General features: G+C 41.5%; 1 protein-coding gene across 1 annotated transcript; it reads left to right on the top strand.

Annotated features, from left to right (window-relative positions):
* Positions 1-4,874: 4,874 nt before the first annotated feature.
* Positions 4,875-6,647, top strand: LOC134206566 (uncharacterized). Its single transcript, XM_062682292.1, has one exon. The coding sequence runs from the start codon at positions 4,875-4,877 to the stop codon at positions 6,645-6,647; it is 1,773 nt and encodes a 590-aa protein (XP_062538276.1).
* Positions 6,648-19,237: the final 12,590 nt, after the last annotated feature.

Raw genomic sequence — 19,237 nt, forward strand, 5'->3', positions numbered from 1 at the left:
TGTGTGACGGGTAATTAAGCGTGCGTTGCGTGGGTTGGCAGTCAAGATACTTAATTTGAGTTAATTTTCTAGTTTTCAAGATTCTTCGATCGTTTCTCTGCCTCATCACGAGTTGCTTATATTGAAACCGAGAGATATCAGTAGGATGAAAGCAGCAACGTGACGCGATCAGGAAAACGGTAGGACCATAATCATAAAACGCAGATAATGTTTTAACAAGCTGTCGTACAGATGTCGATTGGGACACTGATTCGTTAATATGGGTGGGTCAGAGAAAATAAAACAATAATATTGACTACACGAGCTGTCACCCCTTTCCATAAAATAATAAGATTGTGAATAAAAGTAAAAAGATTTATTCAGACAGAAACAATCGCAACATTGTTTTACATAGTCTAAATAAGAAGCATTATTGAATCCTCATGCATCGCTTACTTGTTATTTTCCAAAATCTGTCTCCTAATATTGTTCTCTAAATCGTAAATCAACTTTCATTTCGACATGCCTGCGTGAAAAAGAGGAATTCTTACACTTTGAAATCAAAGTAAAATTAATTGATGTCCAGCTTGGGTTTCATGAATGAAGCTATCTCTTCCAATTTTCTTTCTTTCAATTCAATTCAATGAATGAAAATCACGCGAGCTTATTTTCATTCATCTAAAGTGCCTGGAGAAGCCAAAAAAACGAGAAAATATAAAAAACTATCATTATGTGGCCACCTTGTGACCGGCAATAAATTTTTATGACTTGTCTTCTCAGTGCGCTTCCCACACAAATACACAAAGGATATTCTTCCAAGGGGTTCGTTCGGCTGACCTTTCAATCGACGTTAGAAATGGTACAGCACAGATCGAAGGGTCAAGAATGCAGACTGGCTGAAATTTAATGGTAACAAGTTGAATTACTAGATCAGTCGAGTTTAGAACTATTGGCAACAAAAGGAAACCGGATCCGTGGGAAAGTAAGGGACATATTCCAAGATAGAATTACTTTTACGAATGAAGAATCAAGGCACGAATCCTAATCACATTAAGTGGCAATAATAGCAAATGAAGACAATCTAACCCTCCCTTTGAATTCGGTGAAGGATCACTATCTTTTAGCAGTCGATAAATTCTGAATCATTGAACCAATTCACGAGGGAGAATATTGAATTAAATATCCGTTTTATATAGACTATCGCTTGTTTCGTCGGATCCTTTGCTTACAACATTATATTGGTTGGCGAAGTGTAAATTAGTTGTGTGAGGGCTGCAGACGTGTATCTCAATTAACATCTTCTTCTTCTTCTTATTGGCATTACATCCCCACACTGGGACTGTTGGGGGCGAAACTACGCCACTGTCCCACGATAGCGCACATCCCTGCACTTCTCAACAAGACGTCATAGTCGGCTAGCTGTCAGTGCTTGTCATCTCAATTTCCGTTCGTCTTTCTCAAACCATTCTTCATCAACACGAAAAAGGCAGAGCTAGACAAGATTATAACATTATATTATCTTCTAATATTATACTGTCATCCTGAGAATTAAAAGTGAATTTAGAACTAGGAGACCAATGTAAGTAACCTACTTAAACTAGCAGTTGTAAATCTAAACTAAATCTAAAATAAACTTGTAGTTTTGAGCTCGCATTAACCTAAAACGGCGTGCTTCAAAAGTTATCCGAAAACGTTCCAACCCATTCCCGGAACACAACTCAAAAATTGTTGCGAAACACTTCGGAACGGGTTCTTCAGGATGCCAGAAACCAGTCGTTTCGACTGCCAACAGTGTGATTTGGCAAACAACATCGATGACATGGTGCAATGCGAGGGTTGCAACAAGTGGTCACATTACGGATGTGTAGGATTTGATGACGGTAAGAAGGAGGACCACTGGAAGTGCCGGGAGTGTGTCACTAAACCCACTTCCAATAGCGACAAAGAGGTCCCGAGTAAGCAAGGTGAAAGTGCTCAAGGAGAAACAAGCGGCTCTACCGGAGGTCCAGATGCGGTTGGGGAACATGTACGACTTAACCTCAAACTTCTGGATGAAAGGAAGGCTTTTCTTCTGAGGGAAATTGAATTGCAACACACAACCCAATTAGAACAACGAAAGCTGCAGCTAGAGAAGGAGATGTGGAATGCGAGATATGAAATTCTGAATGCGAGATGCGAAGGGAACAGCAGTGTATTTGGAACCGGTGGTCTTAGTGACGGGGTCAATCAATCGAATCTGATTGCTGTCAGCCAGATCCAGCAAATTCCAGCGCCGGCTAGTACAGTAATGGTTCCAACGGTTAACCACCGAACAATACCGCAGTTTCCCATCGCCGAAACAGCACCAATAGTCTTCCAACCAGCTCCGTCACTACCAACCGCAGTGTCGTTCTTCGGAGGCGAATCAAGAACATTTCCGCAACCAATTCCACCCGTCACAACATTGCAATCGAACGTGCAGCAAGGCCAACCAAGTACGAACACAATGGGACAAGCCACCAGTTTCATGCACGAGTTCCAACCTGGAGAAGGAGCAAATCGTCCTGGATCTTCGACGCCGATAACTACAACTAATTGGGTCAACACAGGAATCACCAGCTCCACCCAGTGCCTACCGCCGACCATCAGTTCGGTGGGGCGATTCGGAAGCCTGCCGCTGCAGTCGAGTAATTTTAGCCATCCGTACCAGGTAACAAATAGCATAAGTAAAATTGTACCAGTAGGCCAGGTAGTTTATTCGCAATATGATAACCGCGGCGTAGGGCCAGTTCATCCTCAAGCAAATACAATACACGCACAATCCTCCTACACCCCGATCTCCCTTCCATCGACTTTTCAACAACCCGATCAATATATTCCGCGTTCAATACATGGTGCTCATGGTGCACCTGCCTTGCAATTTGATTTCACTGCACCCACATCTCGTCAACTGGCAGCAAGACATGTTATGTCAAAAGATTTACCGTCGTTTAGTGGCAATCCAGAAGAGTGGCCGGTGTTTTTTAGTGCCTTTAACACCTCCACGGAGGCGTGTGGATATAGTGACGTGGAAAATCTTGGTCGTTTGCAGCGGTGCCTCAGAGGGGGTGCATTGGAAGCAGTTCGTAGCCGACTATTGTTACCTGCATCGGTGCCGCAAGTGATGCAAACGCTACAACTGCTGTACGGGCGTCCGGAGCAAATAATTTACGCCATGCTTCAGAGAGTTCGTGAAGTCCCTGCACCGAAGGCGGAAAACTTGTGCACAGTGGTGGCATTTGGTATGGCAGTCCAGAACTTCTGTGAGCATCTGGAGGCGGCGGGCAAGTGCTACATCTATCGAACCCAGTACTACTACAAGAGCTTGTGGATAAGCTGCCGGCGAATCTGAAACTGGACTGGGTGACATTCAAGCGTCAGTTTTGGTGGCAGATCTCCGAGTGTTCAGCCGGTACATGGCGAGTCTTGTTTCTGCTGCAGCCGAAGTCACTCTTACGTTGGATCCTAGGGAGCCAAGCCCAAGAAGGAAGAGAAACAGAAAGGGTTTGTGAATGCCCATGTATCTTCGTTCGGTGCACCGGTCACTGAGAAGCCAAAGGTGGAGTATTCGAATGTTTCTTCGACGATCACTTGCTTGGTTTGCGGGGATCCGGATCACCGAGTAAAGGATTGCGGTGTTTTCAAGAAAATGGATCGAGATGATCGATGGAAAGCTGTCCATAGTCATTATTTGTGTCGAATCTGTCTCGGAAAGCATGGGCGAAAGCCTTGTCGATCATCATCGCGCTGTGACGTGCAAGGATGCCAAATGCGTCATCACTCACTATTACATGGTGGGTTAGGAAGGGCAACGACTGCAAGCAAACCAACGATCCAGAAGGAAGAAGCAAATCAGCGTAAGCCAGTGTCTGAAGGTGTAAATGCTCATCATATGCAAAGCTCGACGTTGTTCCGAATGTTGCCGGTGCGACTCTTCAGCGAAGGACGTAGTATTGACACACTAGCTTTTATTGATGAAGGCTCGTCTGTCACGCTCATCGAGAATAGCATAGCCGACGAATTGGAGGTGAAAGGTACTGAAATGCGTCTCTGCCTAACCTGGACGGGTAACGTCAGCCGAGAAGAAGAAGGCTCTCGCCAAGTGGAGTTGAAGATTTCTGGAATCGGAGAAGGCAAACGGTACTCACTGGAGGATGTCAGAACTGTTGATTCGCTTGCGTTACCAGCTCAAACGCTTTGCTACAAAAACTAGCTAATCGTTTTGAACATTTGCGAAAGTTGCCGGTCGTGGATTTCGAAATGAAAACTCCAGGGATTCTAATAGGAGCGAAAATACCCACCTCACAGCCACGCAACAAATACGTGAAGGTCGTGTGGGTGAACCAATAGCGGCGAAGACCCGTCTCGGATGGGCAATCTATGGATCAATGCCAAACGGTACGAATGTTGCAAGCTGTAACATTCATGTCTGTGGTTGCGAATCTGATGACAATCTACACGAGCTAGTGAAGCAGTATTTCACGGCTGAGAACGTAGGCGTTTCATTGGATGGGTGTCCCGAATCGGATGATGATCAGCGAGCTAGGGCCATACTCGAGAGGACGACCAGAAGAGTCGAAGGTGGATTCGAGACCGGGCTCCTATGATAACGATATGATAACGTTGAATTTCCCGATAGTTACACCATGTCGGTCCGAAGGTTGCGTTGCTTGGAGAGGCGTTTCAAGTCGGATCCTTGTGATGTTTGAAAATGTCCAGCGTCAAATAGTGCAGTACCAGCAGAAGAGATACATTCGCGTAGCTATGAAGAAGGAATTGGCCGCAGTTGATGCGAGAAAGATGTGGTACCAGTCGGAACAGTACGAAACCCAAGAAAAAAACCTAACAAGGTCAGGATCGTGTGGGACGCAGCAGCTATGGTGAACGGTATCTCCCTGAACAGTATGTTGCTTAAAGGACCGGATTTAGTGCAGCCACTCCCAGAGATACTCTATGGATTTCGGGAGCGGAAGATTGCCGTGGTAGGAGATATCATGGAAATGTTCCATCAGCTAAAAATGCGACGCGAGGATCGATACAGTCAGCTATTTCTTTGGCCCGGTGAATCTGAAGCTTCTTTAAAGACCTTCGTTATCGACGTAGCAACATTCGGTTCGACTAGTTCTCCGTGCTCGGCGCAATTTGTGAAGAACTTGAACGCGGCCGAGCATGCGGAGAAATATCCGAGTGCAGCAGAGGCGATCGAGCGTCGACATTACGTCGATGACTATCTACAAAGCTTTGACACCGAGGAAGAGGCGTGCCGGGTTGTTGAAGAAGTTAAGTTGGTGCATCGGCTTGGTGGATTTACTATCCGGAACTGGCTCTCCAATTCAAGTAATGTTCTCCGACGGGTCGGGGAAACCAACTCTTCTACCGTGAAGATCGTCGACAATGGCGGTCCCCAAATAGAACGTGTGCTGGGCATGCAATGGATGGCGAGAGAGGATGCTTTCGTTTTCTCCAGCGATATCGACGTGGGTGTGGTAAACCCAACCAAGCGGAGCATCTTGCGCTGCGTAATGAGCCAGTTTGACCCTCTGGGACTTCTCTCGCACTTCCTCATCCACGGACGTATTATCATCCAGGATATTTGGCGCACGAAAGCCGGATGGGATGATTCAATCGACGAGTCAATTCTGGAGCGGTGGCAGCTCTGGACGGCCAAGTTCAAAGAACTGGAAGTGGTGAGAATATCGCGTGCCTATTTTCCAGAGGCGACGACAGCGGATATCGAGGATCTACAGATACACATCTTTGTCGATGGTAGCGAAACCGCCTATGCATGCGTTGCCTACTTCAGGGCCACCATCAAAGGAAATGTCCGATGTGCCCTCATTGGGGGAAAGGCAAAGGTAGCGCCTCTTAAAACGTTATCAATCCCGAGACTCGAACTACAGGCGGCACTGATAGGATGTAGGCTTTCGAAAACGCTCTGTAACAGCCATAACTTGCCGATATCACAGCGAGTATTTTGGACCGACTCAAAAACGGTTCTCGCTTGGATTCACTCCGACCATCGTCGCTATCGACAATTCGTCGCTTGTCGAATTGGAGAGATTCTCTCTAAATCTAACCCCGAAGAGTGGAGGTATGTTCCATCCAAAACGAACGTTGCAGATGATGCAACAAAGTGGGCAAACGGACCTAATTTGAAAGCCGACAGCCGTTGGTTCCAAGGACCGGAGTTCCTGTGGATGCCAGAAGAATCCTGGCCAAGACAAGCTGAATTCGAACCAACGGATGCAGAAGCTAGGCCTTGTCACGTCCACCTGGTGGAGCAAAACGATATAGTCATCGATTGGAATCGCTTTTCAAAGTTTGAAAGACTTCGTCGAACAGTTGCTTACGTCCATCGCTTCATTGACAACTGTCGGCGTAAGGCGGCGAAACAGCCGCTGCAATCATCGCATATAACATACGATGAACTCAACATGGCAGAAAATTCTTTGTGGCAATTGGTGCAGCAAGCAGAGTTTCCAGACGAAATACTCCAGCTCCGGAAAGCGAATGAAGGACGGATGAGGAAACAAATTCGAACGAGTCGGCTCTACAAATTATCACCATTCCTCGACGAGCGTGGTGTAGTTCGAATGGATACAAGGTTATCCGGAGCAATCTTTGTTCCCTACGATACAAAATTCCCATAATTCTGCCGAAAGGACATCGCCTCACTAATCTGATCGTCGAATGGTACCATCGAATCTATCTGCACGGTAACCACGAAACTGTTATCAACGAGGTCCGCCAACGATTCCACGTTCCTTGTCTCCGATCATTGGTGCGGAATCTATCCAGAACGTGTATGCAGTGTAGAGTCTCTAAAGCAAAACCATCATGTCCCCGTGAAGTACCGCTCCCTGAAGCGCGACTAAGCCCATATACTCGACCATTCAGTTTCGTTGGGCTGGACTACTTCGGTCCCATCCAAGTCAAAGTCGGACGATCTCTGGCGAAGCGATGGGTGGCTTTGTTTACATGCCTCACCATTCGTGCCGTTCATTTAGAGGTCGTGCATTCTCTGTCCACTGAAGCGTGTAAGATGGCCATCCGGCGATTCATCGTGCGACGAGGAGCACCTTTGGAGATTAGAAGCGACAACGGCACCAACTTCATCGGTGCCAGCCGCGAGTTGCAGCATACAATCCAGGGGATAAACCATCAGTTGTCTGCAATATTCACCAACGCGGCTTCCAAGTGGATATTCAATCCACCATCAGCTCCCCACATGGGAGGGTCGTGGAGAGGCTCGTTAGATCCATTAAAATCGCCTTTTCATCTATAACAACTACCAGAAACCCGGATGACGAAACCTTTATCACGTTGCTAGTCGAAGCGGAAGGGATAGTCAACTCAAGACCATTAACGTATGTACCGCTGGAATCAGAAACGCAGGAGGCGCTTACGCCCAACCACTTTTTGTTATTGAGCTCACAGGGTGTTACTCAACCCCTATTTCCATCCCGGATCGTCCAGAGTGTCTCCGGACTAATTGGCGATTGACAACGAATCTGATCGACCAGTTCTGGAGTAGATGGGTGCGGAGTATCTCCCTACCATTGCCAACAGAACGAAGTGGTACGGTGAATCGAAGGAACCGAACGTTGGAGATTTGGCTGTTATCGTTGACGCATCCGTCAGGAATGGATGGCTTCGTGGTAGGATTGTTTCGGTCGTGAAAGGGCGAGATGGGCGAAGCCGACAAGTGCTGGTGCATACTTCAGCAGGAGTTTTGCGACGACCGATGACTAAGGTTGCCATCTTGGACATTATGAAGCCGAACGATTATGGAGTTGGAGGTAACGCAGCTCCTTCGAAATCGCTGGAGATGCATTACGGGTCGGGGGATGTTGGGGGCGAAACTACGCCACTGTCCCACGATAGCGCACATCCCTGCACTTCTCAACAAGACGTCATAGTCGGCTAGCTGTCAGTGCTTGTCATCTCAATTTCCGTTCGTCTTTCTCAAACCATTCTTCATCAACACGAAAAAGGCAGAGCTAGACAAGATTATAACATTATATTATCTTCTAATATTATACTGTCATCCTGAGAATTAAAAGTGAATTTAGAACTAGGAGACCAATGTAAGTAACCTACTTAAACTAGCAGTTGTAAATCTAAACTAAATCTAAAATAAACTTGTAGTTTTGAGCTCGCATTAACCTAAAACGGCGTGCTTCAAAAGTTATCCGAAAACGTTCCAACCCATTCCCGGAACAGGGACAGAGCCGCCTCGCAGCTTAGTGTTCATTAAGCACTTCCACAGTTATTAACTGCGAGGTTTCTAAGCCAGGTTACCATTTTTGCATTCGTATATCATGAGGCTAGCACGATGATACTTTTATGCCCAAGGAAATCGAGACAATTTCCAATCCGAAAATTGCCTAGACCGGCACCGGGAATCGAACCCAGCCACCCTCAGCATGGTCTTGCTTTGTAGCCGCGCGTTTTACCGCACGGCTAAGGAGGGCCCATCAATTAACATCTACTTTTCATTATTTTGCGTGGGATATCACACCAACAACTTTATATTTGTGTCAAATACGATTTAAGGAAAATGAAACAAAAGTGTTTACACATATCTCTATTTACAATGGATATGATTCATCATCGTTGCAAATCAATCTACTATTTGAAGAGTTCATGCTATGCAATGCATCACATGCACTATGCAGCTTTTGAAACAACTTTATGTAGCGTTTCACCAAATGTTAGAAGTAAGAAATATTCAACTGTTATTGAACATACGGGTATTCAACAACAGGCAAACATTTTAGCCGAATAACATTCAGTAATTTCCTCTTATAGTTAGAAAAACAACATTGTTATGACATGCAAATTTATGACATCGCTCTGAAGCCAATTCGAATCAAACAGAATCAATTCTAGGACGGAGGTATGTACATTGCACGTTGTGTAAATAATCATAACATTAATAAACGAGTTTCTTTTTCGTAATAAGCTCTGCTAAATAAATTAAATCAACTCATAAGTGACTCAAAAGACCAATGGACGCTAAATATTGTCTTTCGACCTTTGCTTCGGTTATATGGCCTGATAATACACAGAATGACAACCGATATATTTATGAATATTAAATACGCTTATATTAGCTTTTAAATTCAGCATTGCATGATAAACTTATTGAACGGGTCAATGAGTTGATTGGTTTGGCCTTCCAGACGCTGTTGAACGTTTGCACGATCGTATTTTATTTTTTATTCCCGGTTTACTGTTAACCTAGAAGTTACGCTTCCACAGGCAATAACGACCTCTTGCTTCTTGAAAATTGAACAAGGGATTGATAGAATAATGTTGAAAGGCATTTGGCTACTCAAGACCAAAAAATGTGGTACATTTGCACATATGTATGTATTTTAAAATAACTAATCAAACCCTGATTCGTATCCCTGCGGTGATATTACATTTTCAATAAATGTATTAGCCGATATACTAGCATTCAGTGTTCAGAAATCATAGCACTTCAGAATTGTCTGTTTAATATTGCGCACTCCATCGTTGAGCTACGTAAAACTTTATGAATGACTGTTGATATTTTTTGTACCTAACTAGTTTTTGTGTCAAAAATTATTGGCGAGAATGGTTTACCAAACAAAAAATGTAACTCCTCATAAGGCGAGTTAGTACCATCCTATTCATTTCCACCGATTGATTGCAACTTTTTAAATACGTATTTCGACCTCAACAGTAAGGCCATCTTCAGTGCCTCGTATTTGACTGAACGATACACTGGAAACGGCCTTACTGTTAAAATTACTTACTAAAATTTCCATTAGTTTTTTATACGGAGGATTAAGGTAACAACCGAAGCACTACGAGGAACACTTATGTCGTGTCCGGAGGAGAAGGCTGCATCCGAATCGGCCGTCTCCAGCTCTGCCCATGATCACATAGTTGACGTATAAGCCAAAATGACCAAAACACACTTTTTTGCGGATATGGATTCTTCGTACGATTATACATATGATCCATGAAAAAATATTCATGTTTTGTTCGGAAACATTTGAGATATGGCGATAATTGTTTTTGGAAAAATGGTCATTTGATCGCATAAGTTGACGTACCTCCATTACCTGCTGCAATATGGAGCAAAAACCTGTCTCATATTTTTTCGACATTCACAATCCACTAATTAAGCACAATATAGGTTTTCGTTTTACTTTGTCGTATTTCAGGACTACTTTATGATTTGGGCGTAACTGATTTTGTAATCAAAAATTAATATGCAAGTTCCTGCTAAAGCAAGCATTTATTGTGAAATCCACGGTATAATCCGACAAAATAAGTTTTCATCCATCGAGGTGTAGCTCTGGAGATAAACGTTTACATTCTTTTGAATCAATTAAATAATGTTTCACCTGTCATAAGACGAGTTTATACAATCCCATTGAATTCCACCACTTAATTGTATCTTGACAGATACGTATTTCGACCTCAACAGTAAGGCCGTCTTCAGTGTCTCGTACTTGACTCGACATAAATAATGTTTGTTTGCTAAATATTGTCGCCAAAAGTTTTGATTCAAGACCGCGATCATTCAAAAGGAAGTATAATATAAAAGAAGAATGAAAATCCATTAATTTTGAAACGCAATGATTAACCGTTTGTGTCACACTTTTGTAGGGTTCCTCGAATATTAATAAATAATAATTACACCACCAGTTCACTTTTCTTTTTTTCAAACAAACCATTTTTATTTTTCTTAGCTTTTTTCAAATTCTTTTTCACAAACACAAAACACATCCGTTCACAACAACATTATTCTCAAAACTGACTTCTCTCATGCAGCTCGCGGATGGTGGCGTCGTTCTCTCTCGTTTTTCGCAAAGACACGTTCAGTTGCACTCTCGCGCAGAGAGCAATTTCCAGAAGCTCAGCATCCTAGCTGAAACGTTTTAGGCCATCATCATCAGTTTGTATGCTTGTATCACACTCAATCAAATTATATGAGCAATTTGAACTAATCAGTAATTCAACTTATCATTCGAATCAACATATACCACTGTCTTATCCTACATCTTTCCTCTCCTCTACTCTTGATTGATATTGCTAAAGCTTTCCCTAAACCATTTACAAAAACATTAAAAAACGTTAATAATACATATGTTTTGATGTGATGATGTTGTAAAGGCCTGTTACGTTGAATAATTGGTAATCTGAAATGAAAATAAAGGTGAATAAAATATATCGAAAATACCCGACTTACCATTATCGCATATCAAAGCTTACATCATTTCACTCTACGAACAAGTACATTGCTGATTCTACTCACGAAATCATGAACAATATAAACTAACTTGTTATCTAGACGCTATCCTATCCTGTTATTTTTTCTTATACTCCTTAACCTGGACTAAGTTGCGAGTTCTTCGGCTTCCCAAAACTAATAAAAATAATAAAGACGCCTTAAAATCAAAGATATAACGGCTCCGTCATGCTTATTGGCATAAGTGCATTGAAATGGAAACAAAGTAAAAAATAATTTTGTCTCATCTAAATTTACATATTCTAACTCTGCCAACAAGGTAATCAACACGGCTTTTCAGACCCTTCGAAAATCAATGTTGCAACAAAATCAGAAAAATATCAGCAAAGACTTCCGCATCTAATAGTTCACATATTCTCTACAACACTACACACAATGCAACCACTGACATTGGTCATGTAATCATGAAAAAAGGTTTCCAGACTCTTGAAAATCATTCCTGCATCAAAATCAGAAAAGTATTAGCAATATTCTCTGCATAACGTATTTTATATATTCCATCTCTACACACAATTAAGGCAACCACTGATCTTGATAATGTATTCAACTAAAAAAATGCTACCATTTATTCGGATACAATGTATGATTTATTCTTAATAAAACGACAGTTATGTTTCAATTTTTCCATGCAATCAATTCGTATCGATGGTCTGTTCAGAGACGTATCAACCCACTCAGAGGTTGTAATCACTTCCATAAGATCCACCCGGATCCAACGTCCTTCCATAGATGCACCAACCCGCTTGGAGGTTGGATTTGCTTTCATGTGACCACCAATCGCATCGTTCTTCTTCTCAGCCGAATTAACCCACTCGTAGGTTAGATTTGCTTTCATACGATTATCTCATCGATCTTCTTCTCAAATATGCACCCGTCATTATCATCAGCACCGGTATGATGCTTGCATCAAAATCAGAAAATATCAACAATGTTCTCCGCATCACGTATTTGACATATTCTATCTCTACACACAAGGCAACCACTGATCTTGGTCATGCAGTCATGGATAGAGGCTTCCAGGCTCTTGAAAATCATTCCTGCATCAAAATCAGAAAAATATCAACAATATTCTCTGCATCACATATTTTACATATTCTATCTCTACACACAAGGCAACCACTGATCTTGGTCATGCAATCATGGATAGAGGCTTCCAGGCTCTTGAAAATCATTCCTGCATCAAAATCAGAAAAATATCAACAATGTTCTCTGCATCACGTATTTTATATATTCTATCTCTACACACAAGGCAACCACTGATCTTGATCATGCAATCATGGATAGAGGCTTCCAGGCTCTTGAAAATCATTCCTGCATCAAAATCAGAAAAATATCAACAATGTTCTCTGCATCACGTATTTAACATATTCTATCTCTACACACAAGGCAACCACTGATCTTGGTCATGCAGTTATGGATAGAGGCTTCCAGGCTCTTGAAAATCATTCCTGCATCAAAATCAGAAAAATATCAACAATGTTCTCTGCATCCCGTATTTTACATATTTCATCTCTACACACAAGGCAACCACTGATCTTGGTCATGCAGTCATGGATAGAGGTTTCCAGACTCTTGAAAATCATTCTTGCATCAAAATCAGAAAAATCTTAGCAATGTTCTCCGCATCACGTATTTTACATTTTCTATCTCTATCTCTTAATAAAACGACAGTTAGGTTTTAATTTTTCCATGCAATCAATTCGTATCGATGGTCTGTTCAGAGACGTATCAACCCACTCAGAGGTTGTAATCACTTCCATAAGATCCACCCGGATCCAACGTCCTTCCATAGACGCACCAACCCGCTCGGAGGTTAGATTTGCTTTCATGTGACCAACAATCGCATCGTTCGTCTTCTCAACCGAATCAACCCACTCGGAGGTTAGATTTGCTTCCATTCAAATATCTCATCGATCTTCTTCTCAAATATGCACCCGTCACCATCATCAGCACCGGTATGATGCTTGCATCAAAATAAAAAAAATATCAACAATGTTCTCTGCATCCCGTATTTTACATATTTCATCTCTACACACAAGGCAACCACTGATCTTGTTTATGCAGTCATGGATAGAGGCTTCCAGGCTCTTGAAAATTATTCCTGCATCAAAATCAGATAAATTATTAGCAATGTTCTCTGCATTACGTATTTTACATTTTCTATCTCTATCTCTTAATAAAACGACAGTTATGTTTCAATTTTTCCATGCAATCAATTCGTATCGATGGTCTGTTCAGAAACGTATCAACCCACTCAGAGGTTGTAATCACTTCCATAAGATCCACCCGGATCCAACGTCCTTCCATAGACGCACCAACCCGCTCGGAGGTTGGATTTGCTTTCATGTGACCAACAATCGCATCGTTCGTCTTCTCAACCCAATCAACCCACTCGGAGGTTAGATTTGCTTCCATACGATTATCTCATCGACTTCTCATAGATGCACCCGTCACCATCATCAGCACCGGTATGATGCTTGCATCAAAATCAAAAAAATATCAGCAATGTTCTCTGCATCACGTATTTTACATATTCTATCTCTACACACAAGGCAACCACTGATCTTGGTCATGCAGTCATGGATAGTGGCTTCCAGGCTTTTGAAAATCATTCCTGCATTAAAATCAGAAAAATATCAACAATGTTCTCTGCATCCCGTATTTTACATATTTCATCTCTACACACAAGGCAACCACTGATCTTGTTTATGCAGTCATGGATAGAGGCTTCCAGGCTCTTGAAAATTATTCCTGCATCAAAATCAGATAAATTATTAGCAATGTTCTCTGCATTACGTATTTGACATATTCTATCTCTATCTCTTAATAAAACGACAGTTATGTTTCAATTTTTCCATGCAATCAATTCGTATCGATGGTTTGTTCAGAAACGTATCAACCCACTCAGAGGTTGTAATCACTTCCATAAGATCCACCCGGATCCAACGTCCTTCCATAGACGCACCAACCCGCTCGGAGGTTGGATTTGCTTTCATGTGACCAACAATCGCATCGTTCGTCTTCTCAACCCAATCAACCCACTCGGAGGTTAGATTTGCTTCCATACGATTATCTCATCGACTTCTCATAGATGCACCCGTCACCATCATCAGCACCGGTATGATGCTTGCATCAAAATCAAAAAAATATCAGCAATGTTCTCTGCATCACGTATTTTACATATTCTATCTCTACACACAAGGCAACCACTGATCTTGATCATGCAATCATGGATAGAGGTTTCCAGACTCTTGAAAATCATTCTTGCATCAAAATCAGAAAATATCAACAATGTTCTCCGCATCACGTATTTGACATATTCTATCTCTACACACAAGGCAACCACTGATCTTGGTCATGCAGTCATGGATAGAGGCTTCCAGGCTCTTGAAAATCATTCCTGCATCAAAATCAGAAAATATCAACAATGTTCTCCGCATCACGTATTTGACATATTCTATCTCTACACAAAAGGCAACCACTGATCTTGGTCATGCAGTCATGGATAGTGGCTTCCAGGCTTTTGAAAATCATTCCTGCATTAAAATCAGAAAAATATCAACAATGTTCTCTGCATCACATATTTTACATATTCTATCTCTATACACAAGGCAACCACTGATCTTGATCATGCAATCATGGATAGAGGCTTCCAGGCTCTTGAAAATCATTCCTGCATCAAAATCAGAAAAATATTAGCAATGTTCTCTGCATCCCGTATTTTACATATTTCATCTCTACACACAAGGCAACCACTGATCTTGGTCATGCAATCATGGATAGAGGTTTCCAGACTCTTGAAAATCATTCTTGCATCAAAATCAGAAAATATCAACAATGTTCTCCGCATCACGTATTTGACATATTCTATCTCTACACACAAGGCAACCACTGATCTTGGTCATGCAATCATGGATAGAGGTTTCCAGACTCTTGAAAATCATTCTTGCATCAAAATCAGAAAATATCAACAATGTTCTCCGCATCACGTATTTGACATATTCTATCTCTACACACAAGGCAACCACTGATCTTGGTCATGCAGTCATGGATAGAGGCTTCCAGGCTCTTGAAAATCATTCCTGCATCAAAATCAGAAAATATCAACAATGTTCTCCGCATCACGTATTTGACATATTCTATCTCTACACACAAGGCAACCACTGATCTTGGTCATGCAGTCATGGATAGTGGCTTCCAGGCTCTTGAAAATCATTCCTGCATTAAAATCAGAAAAATATCAACAATGTTCTCTGCATCACATATTTTACATATTCTATCTCTACACACAAGGCAACCACTGATCTTGATCATGCAATCATGGGTAGAGGCTTCCAGGCTCTTGAAAATCATTCCTGCATCAAAATCAGAAAAATATTAGCAATGTTCTCTGCATCCCGTATTTTACATATTTCATCTCTACACACAAGGCAACCACTGATCTTGGTCATGCAATCATGGATAGAGGTTTCCAGACTCTTGAAAATCATTCTTGCATCAAAATCAGAAAATATCAACAATGTTCTCCGCATCACGTATTTGACATATTCTATCTCTACACACAAGGCAACCACTGATCTTGGTCATGCAGTCATGGATAGTGGCTTCCAGGCTCTTGAAAATCATTCCTGCATTAAAATCAGAAAAATATCAACAATGTTCTCTGCATCACATATTTTACATATTCTATCTCTACACACAAGGCAACCACTGATCTTGGTCATGCAATCATGGATAGAGGTTACCAGACTCTTAAAAATCATTCTTGCATCAAAATCAGAAAATATCAACAATGTTCTCCGCATCACGTATTTGACATATTCTATCTCTACACACAAGGCAACCACTGATCTTGGTCATGCAGTCATGGATAGAGGCTTCCAGGCTCTTGAAAATCATTCTTGCATCAAAATCAGAAAAATCTTAGCAATGTTCTCTGCATCCCGTATTTTACATATTCTATCTCTACACACAAGGCAACCTCTGATCTTTGTCATGCAATCATGGATAGAGGTTTCCAGACTCTTGAAAATCATTCTTGCATCAAAATCAGAAAATATCAACAATGTTCTCCGCATCACGTATTTGACATATTCTATCTCTACACACAAGGCAACCACTGATCTTTTTCATGCAGTCATGGATAGAGGCTTCCAGGCTCTTGAAAATCATTCTTGCATCAAAATCAGAAAATATCAACAATGTTCTCCGCATCACGTATTTGACATATTCTATCTCTACACTAAAGGCAACCACTGATCTTGTTTATGCAGTCATGGATAGAGGCTTCCAGGCTCTTGAAAATTATTCCTGCATCAAAATCAGATAAATTATTAGCAATGTTCTCTGCATCACGTATTTTACATTTTCTATCTCTATCTCTTAATAAAACGACAGTTATGTTTCAATTTTTCCATGCAATCAATTCGTATCGATGGTCTGTTCAGAGACGTATCAACCCACTCAGAGGTTGTAATCACTTCCATAAGATCCACCCGGATCCAACGTCCTTCCATAGACGCACCAACCCGCTCGGAGGTTGGATTTGCTTTCATGTGACCAACAATCGCATCGTTCGTCTTCTCAACCCAATCAACCCACTCGGAGGTTAGATTTGCTTCCATACGATTATCTCATCGACTTCTCATAGATGCACCCGTCACCATCATCAGCACCGGTATGATGCTTGCATCAAAATCAAAAAAATATCAGCAATATTCTCTGCATCACATATTTTACATATTCTATCTCTACACACAAGGCAACCACTGATCTTGGTCATGCAGTCATGGATAGAGGCTTCCAGGCTCTTGAAAATCATTCCTGCATCAAAATCAGAAAAATATCAACAATGTTCTCCGCATCACATATTTTACATATTCTATCTCTACACACAAGGCAACCACTGATCTTGGTCATGCAATCATGGATAGAGGTTTCCAGACTCTTGAAAACCATTCTTGCATCAAAATCAGAAAATATCAACAATGTTCTCCGCATTACGTATTTGACATATTCTATCTCTACACACAAGGCAACCACTGATCTTGATCATGCAGTCATGGATAGAGGCTTCCAGGCTCTTGAAAATCATTCCTGCATCAAAATCAGAAAAATATCAACAATGTTCTTTGCATCACATATTTTACATATTCTATCTCTACACACAAGGCAACCACTGATCTTGGTCATGCAGTCATGGATAGAGGCTTCCAGGTTCTTGAAAATCATTCCTGCACCAATATCAGAAAAATATCAACAATGTTCTCCGCATCACATATTTTACATATTCTATCTCTACACACAAGGCAACCACTGATCTTGGTCATGCAATCATGGATAGAGGTTTCCAGACTCTTGAAAACCATTCTTGCATCAAAATCAGAAAATATCAACAATGTTCTCCGCATCACGTATTTGACATATTCTATCTCTACACACAAGGCAACCACTGATCTTGGTCATGCAGTCATGGATAGAGGCTTCCAGGCTCTTGAAAATCATTCCTGCATCAAAATCAGAAAAATATCAACAATGTTCTCCGCATCACATATTTTACATATTCTATCTCTACACACAAGGCAACCACTGATCTTGGTCATGCAATCATGGATAGAGGCTTCCAGACTCTTGAAAATCATTCTTGCATCAAAATCAGAAAATATCAACAATGTTCTCCGCATCACGTATTTGACATATTCTATCTCTACACACAAGGCAACCACTGATCTTGGTCATGCAATCATGGATAGAGGTTTCCAGACTCTTGAAAATCATTCTTGCATCAAAATCAGAAAATATCAACAATGTTCTCCGCATCACGTATTTGACATATTCTATCTCTACACACAAGGCAACCACTGATCTTGGTCATGCAGTCATGGATAGAGGCTTCCAGGCTCTTGAAAATCATTCCTGCATAAAAATCAGAAAAATATCAACAATGTTCTCTGCATCACATATTTTACATATTCTATCTCTACACACAAGGCAACCACTGATCTTGGTCATGCAGTCATGGATAGAGGTTTCCAGGCTCTTGAAAATCATTCTTGCATCAAAATCAGAAAAATATCAACAATGTTCTCCGCATCACGTATTTGACATATTCTATCTCTACACTAAAGGCAACCACTGATTTTGTTTATGCAGTCATGGATAGAGGCTTCCAGGCTCTTGAAAATTATTACTGCATCAAAATCAGATAAATTTTTAGCAATGTTCTCTGCATCACGTATTTTACATTTTCTATCTCTATCTCTTAATAAAACGACAGTTATGTTTCAATTTTTCCATGCAATCAATTCGTATCGATGGTCTGTTCAGAGTATCAACCCACTCAGAGGTTGTAATCACTTCCATAAGATCCACCCGGATCCAACGTCCTTCCATAGACGCACCAACCCGCTCGGAGGTTGGATTTGCTTTCATGTGACCAACAATCGCATCGTTCGTCTTCTCAACCCAATCAACCCACTCGGAGGTTAGATTTGCTTCCATACGATTATCTCATCGACTTCTCATAGATGCACCCGTCACCATCATCAGCACCGGTATGATGCTTGCATCAAAATCAAAAAAATATCAGCAATGTTCTCTGCATCACGTATTTTACATATTCTATCTCTACACACAAGGCAACCACTGATCTTGGTCATGCAATCATGGATAGAGGTTTCCAGACTCTTGAAAATCATTCTTGCATCAAAATCAGAAAATATCAACAATGTTCTCCGCATCACGTATTTGACATATTCTATCACTACACATAAGGCAACCACTGATCTTGGTCATGCAGTCATGGATAGAGGCTTCCAGGCTCTTGAAAATCATTCCTGCATCAAAATCAGAAAAATCTTAGCAATGTTCTCTGCATCCCGTATTTTACATATTCTATCTCTACACACAAGGCAACCTCTGATCTTTGTCATGCAATCATGGATAGAGGTT

The sequence above is a fragment of the Armigeres subalbatus genome, chromosome 1, assembly GCF_024139115.2.
Source record: "Armigeres subalbatus isolate Guangzhou_Male chromosome 1, GZ_Asu_2, whole genome shotgun sequence".
Classification (NCBI taxonomy): domain Eukaryota; kingdom Metazoa; phylum Arthropoda; class Insecta; order Diptera; family Culicidae; genus Armigeres; species Armigeres subalbatus.

Excerpts from the sequence above, each read along its gene's own strand:
- LOC134206566 (XM_062682292.1), top strand. The coding sequence starts at position 4,875 with ATGGTGAACGGTATCTCCCTGAACAGTATGTTGCTTAAAGGACCGGAT.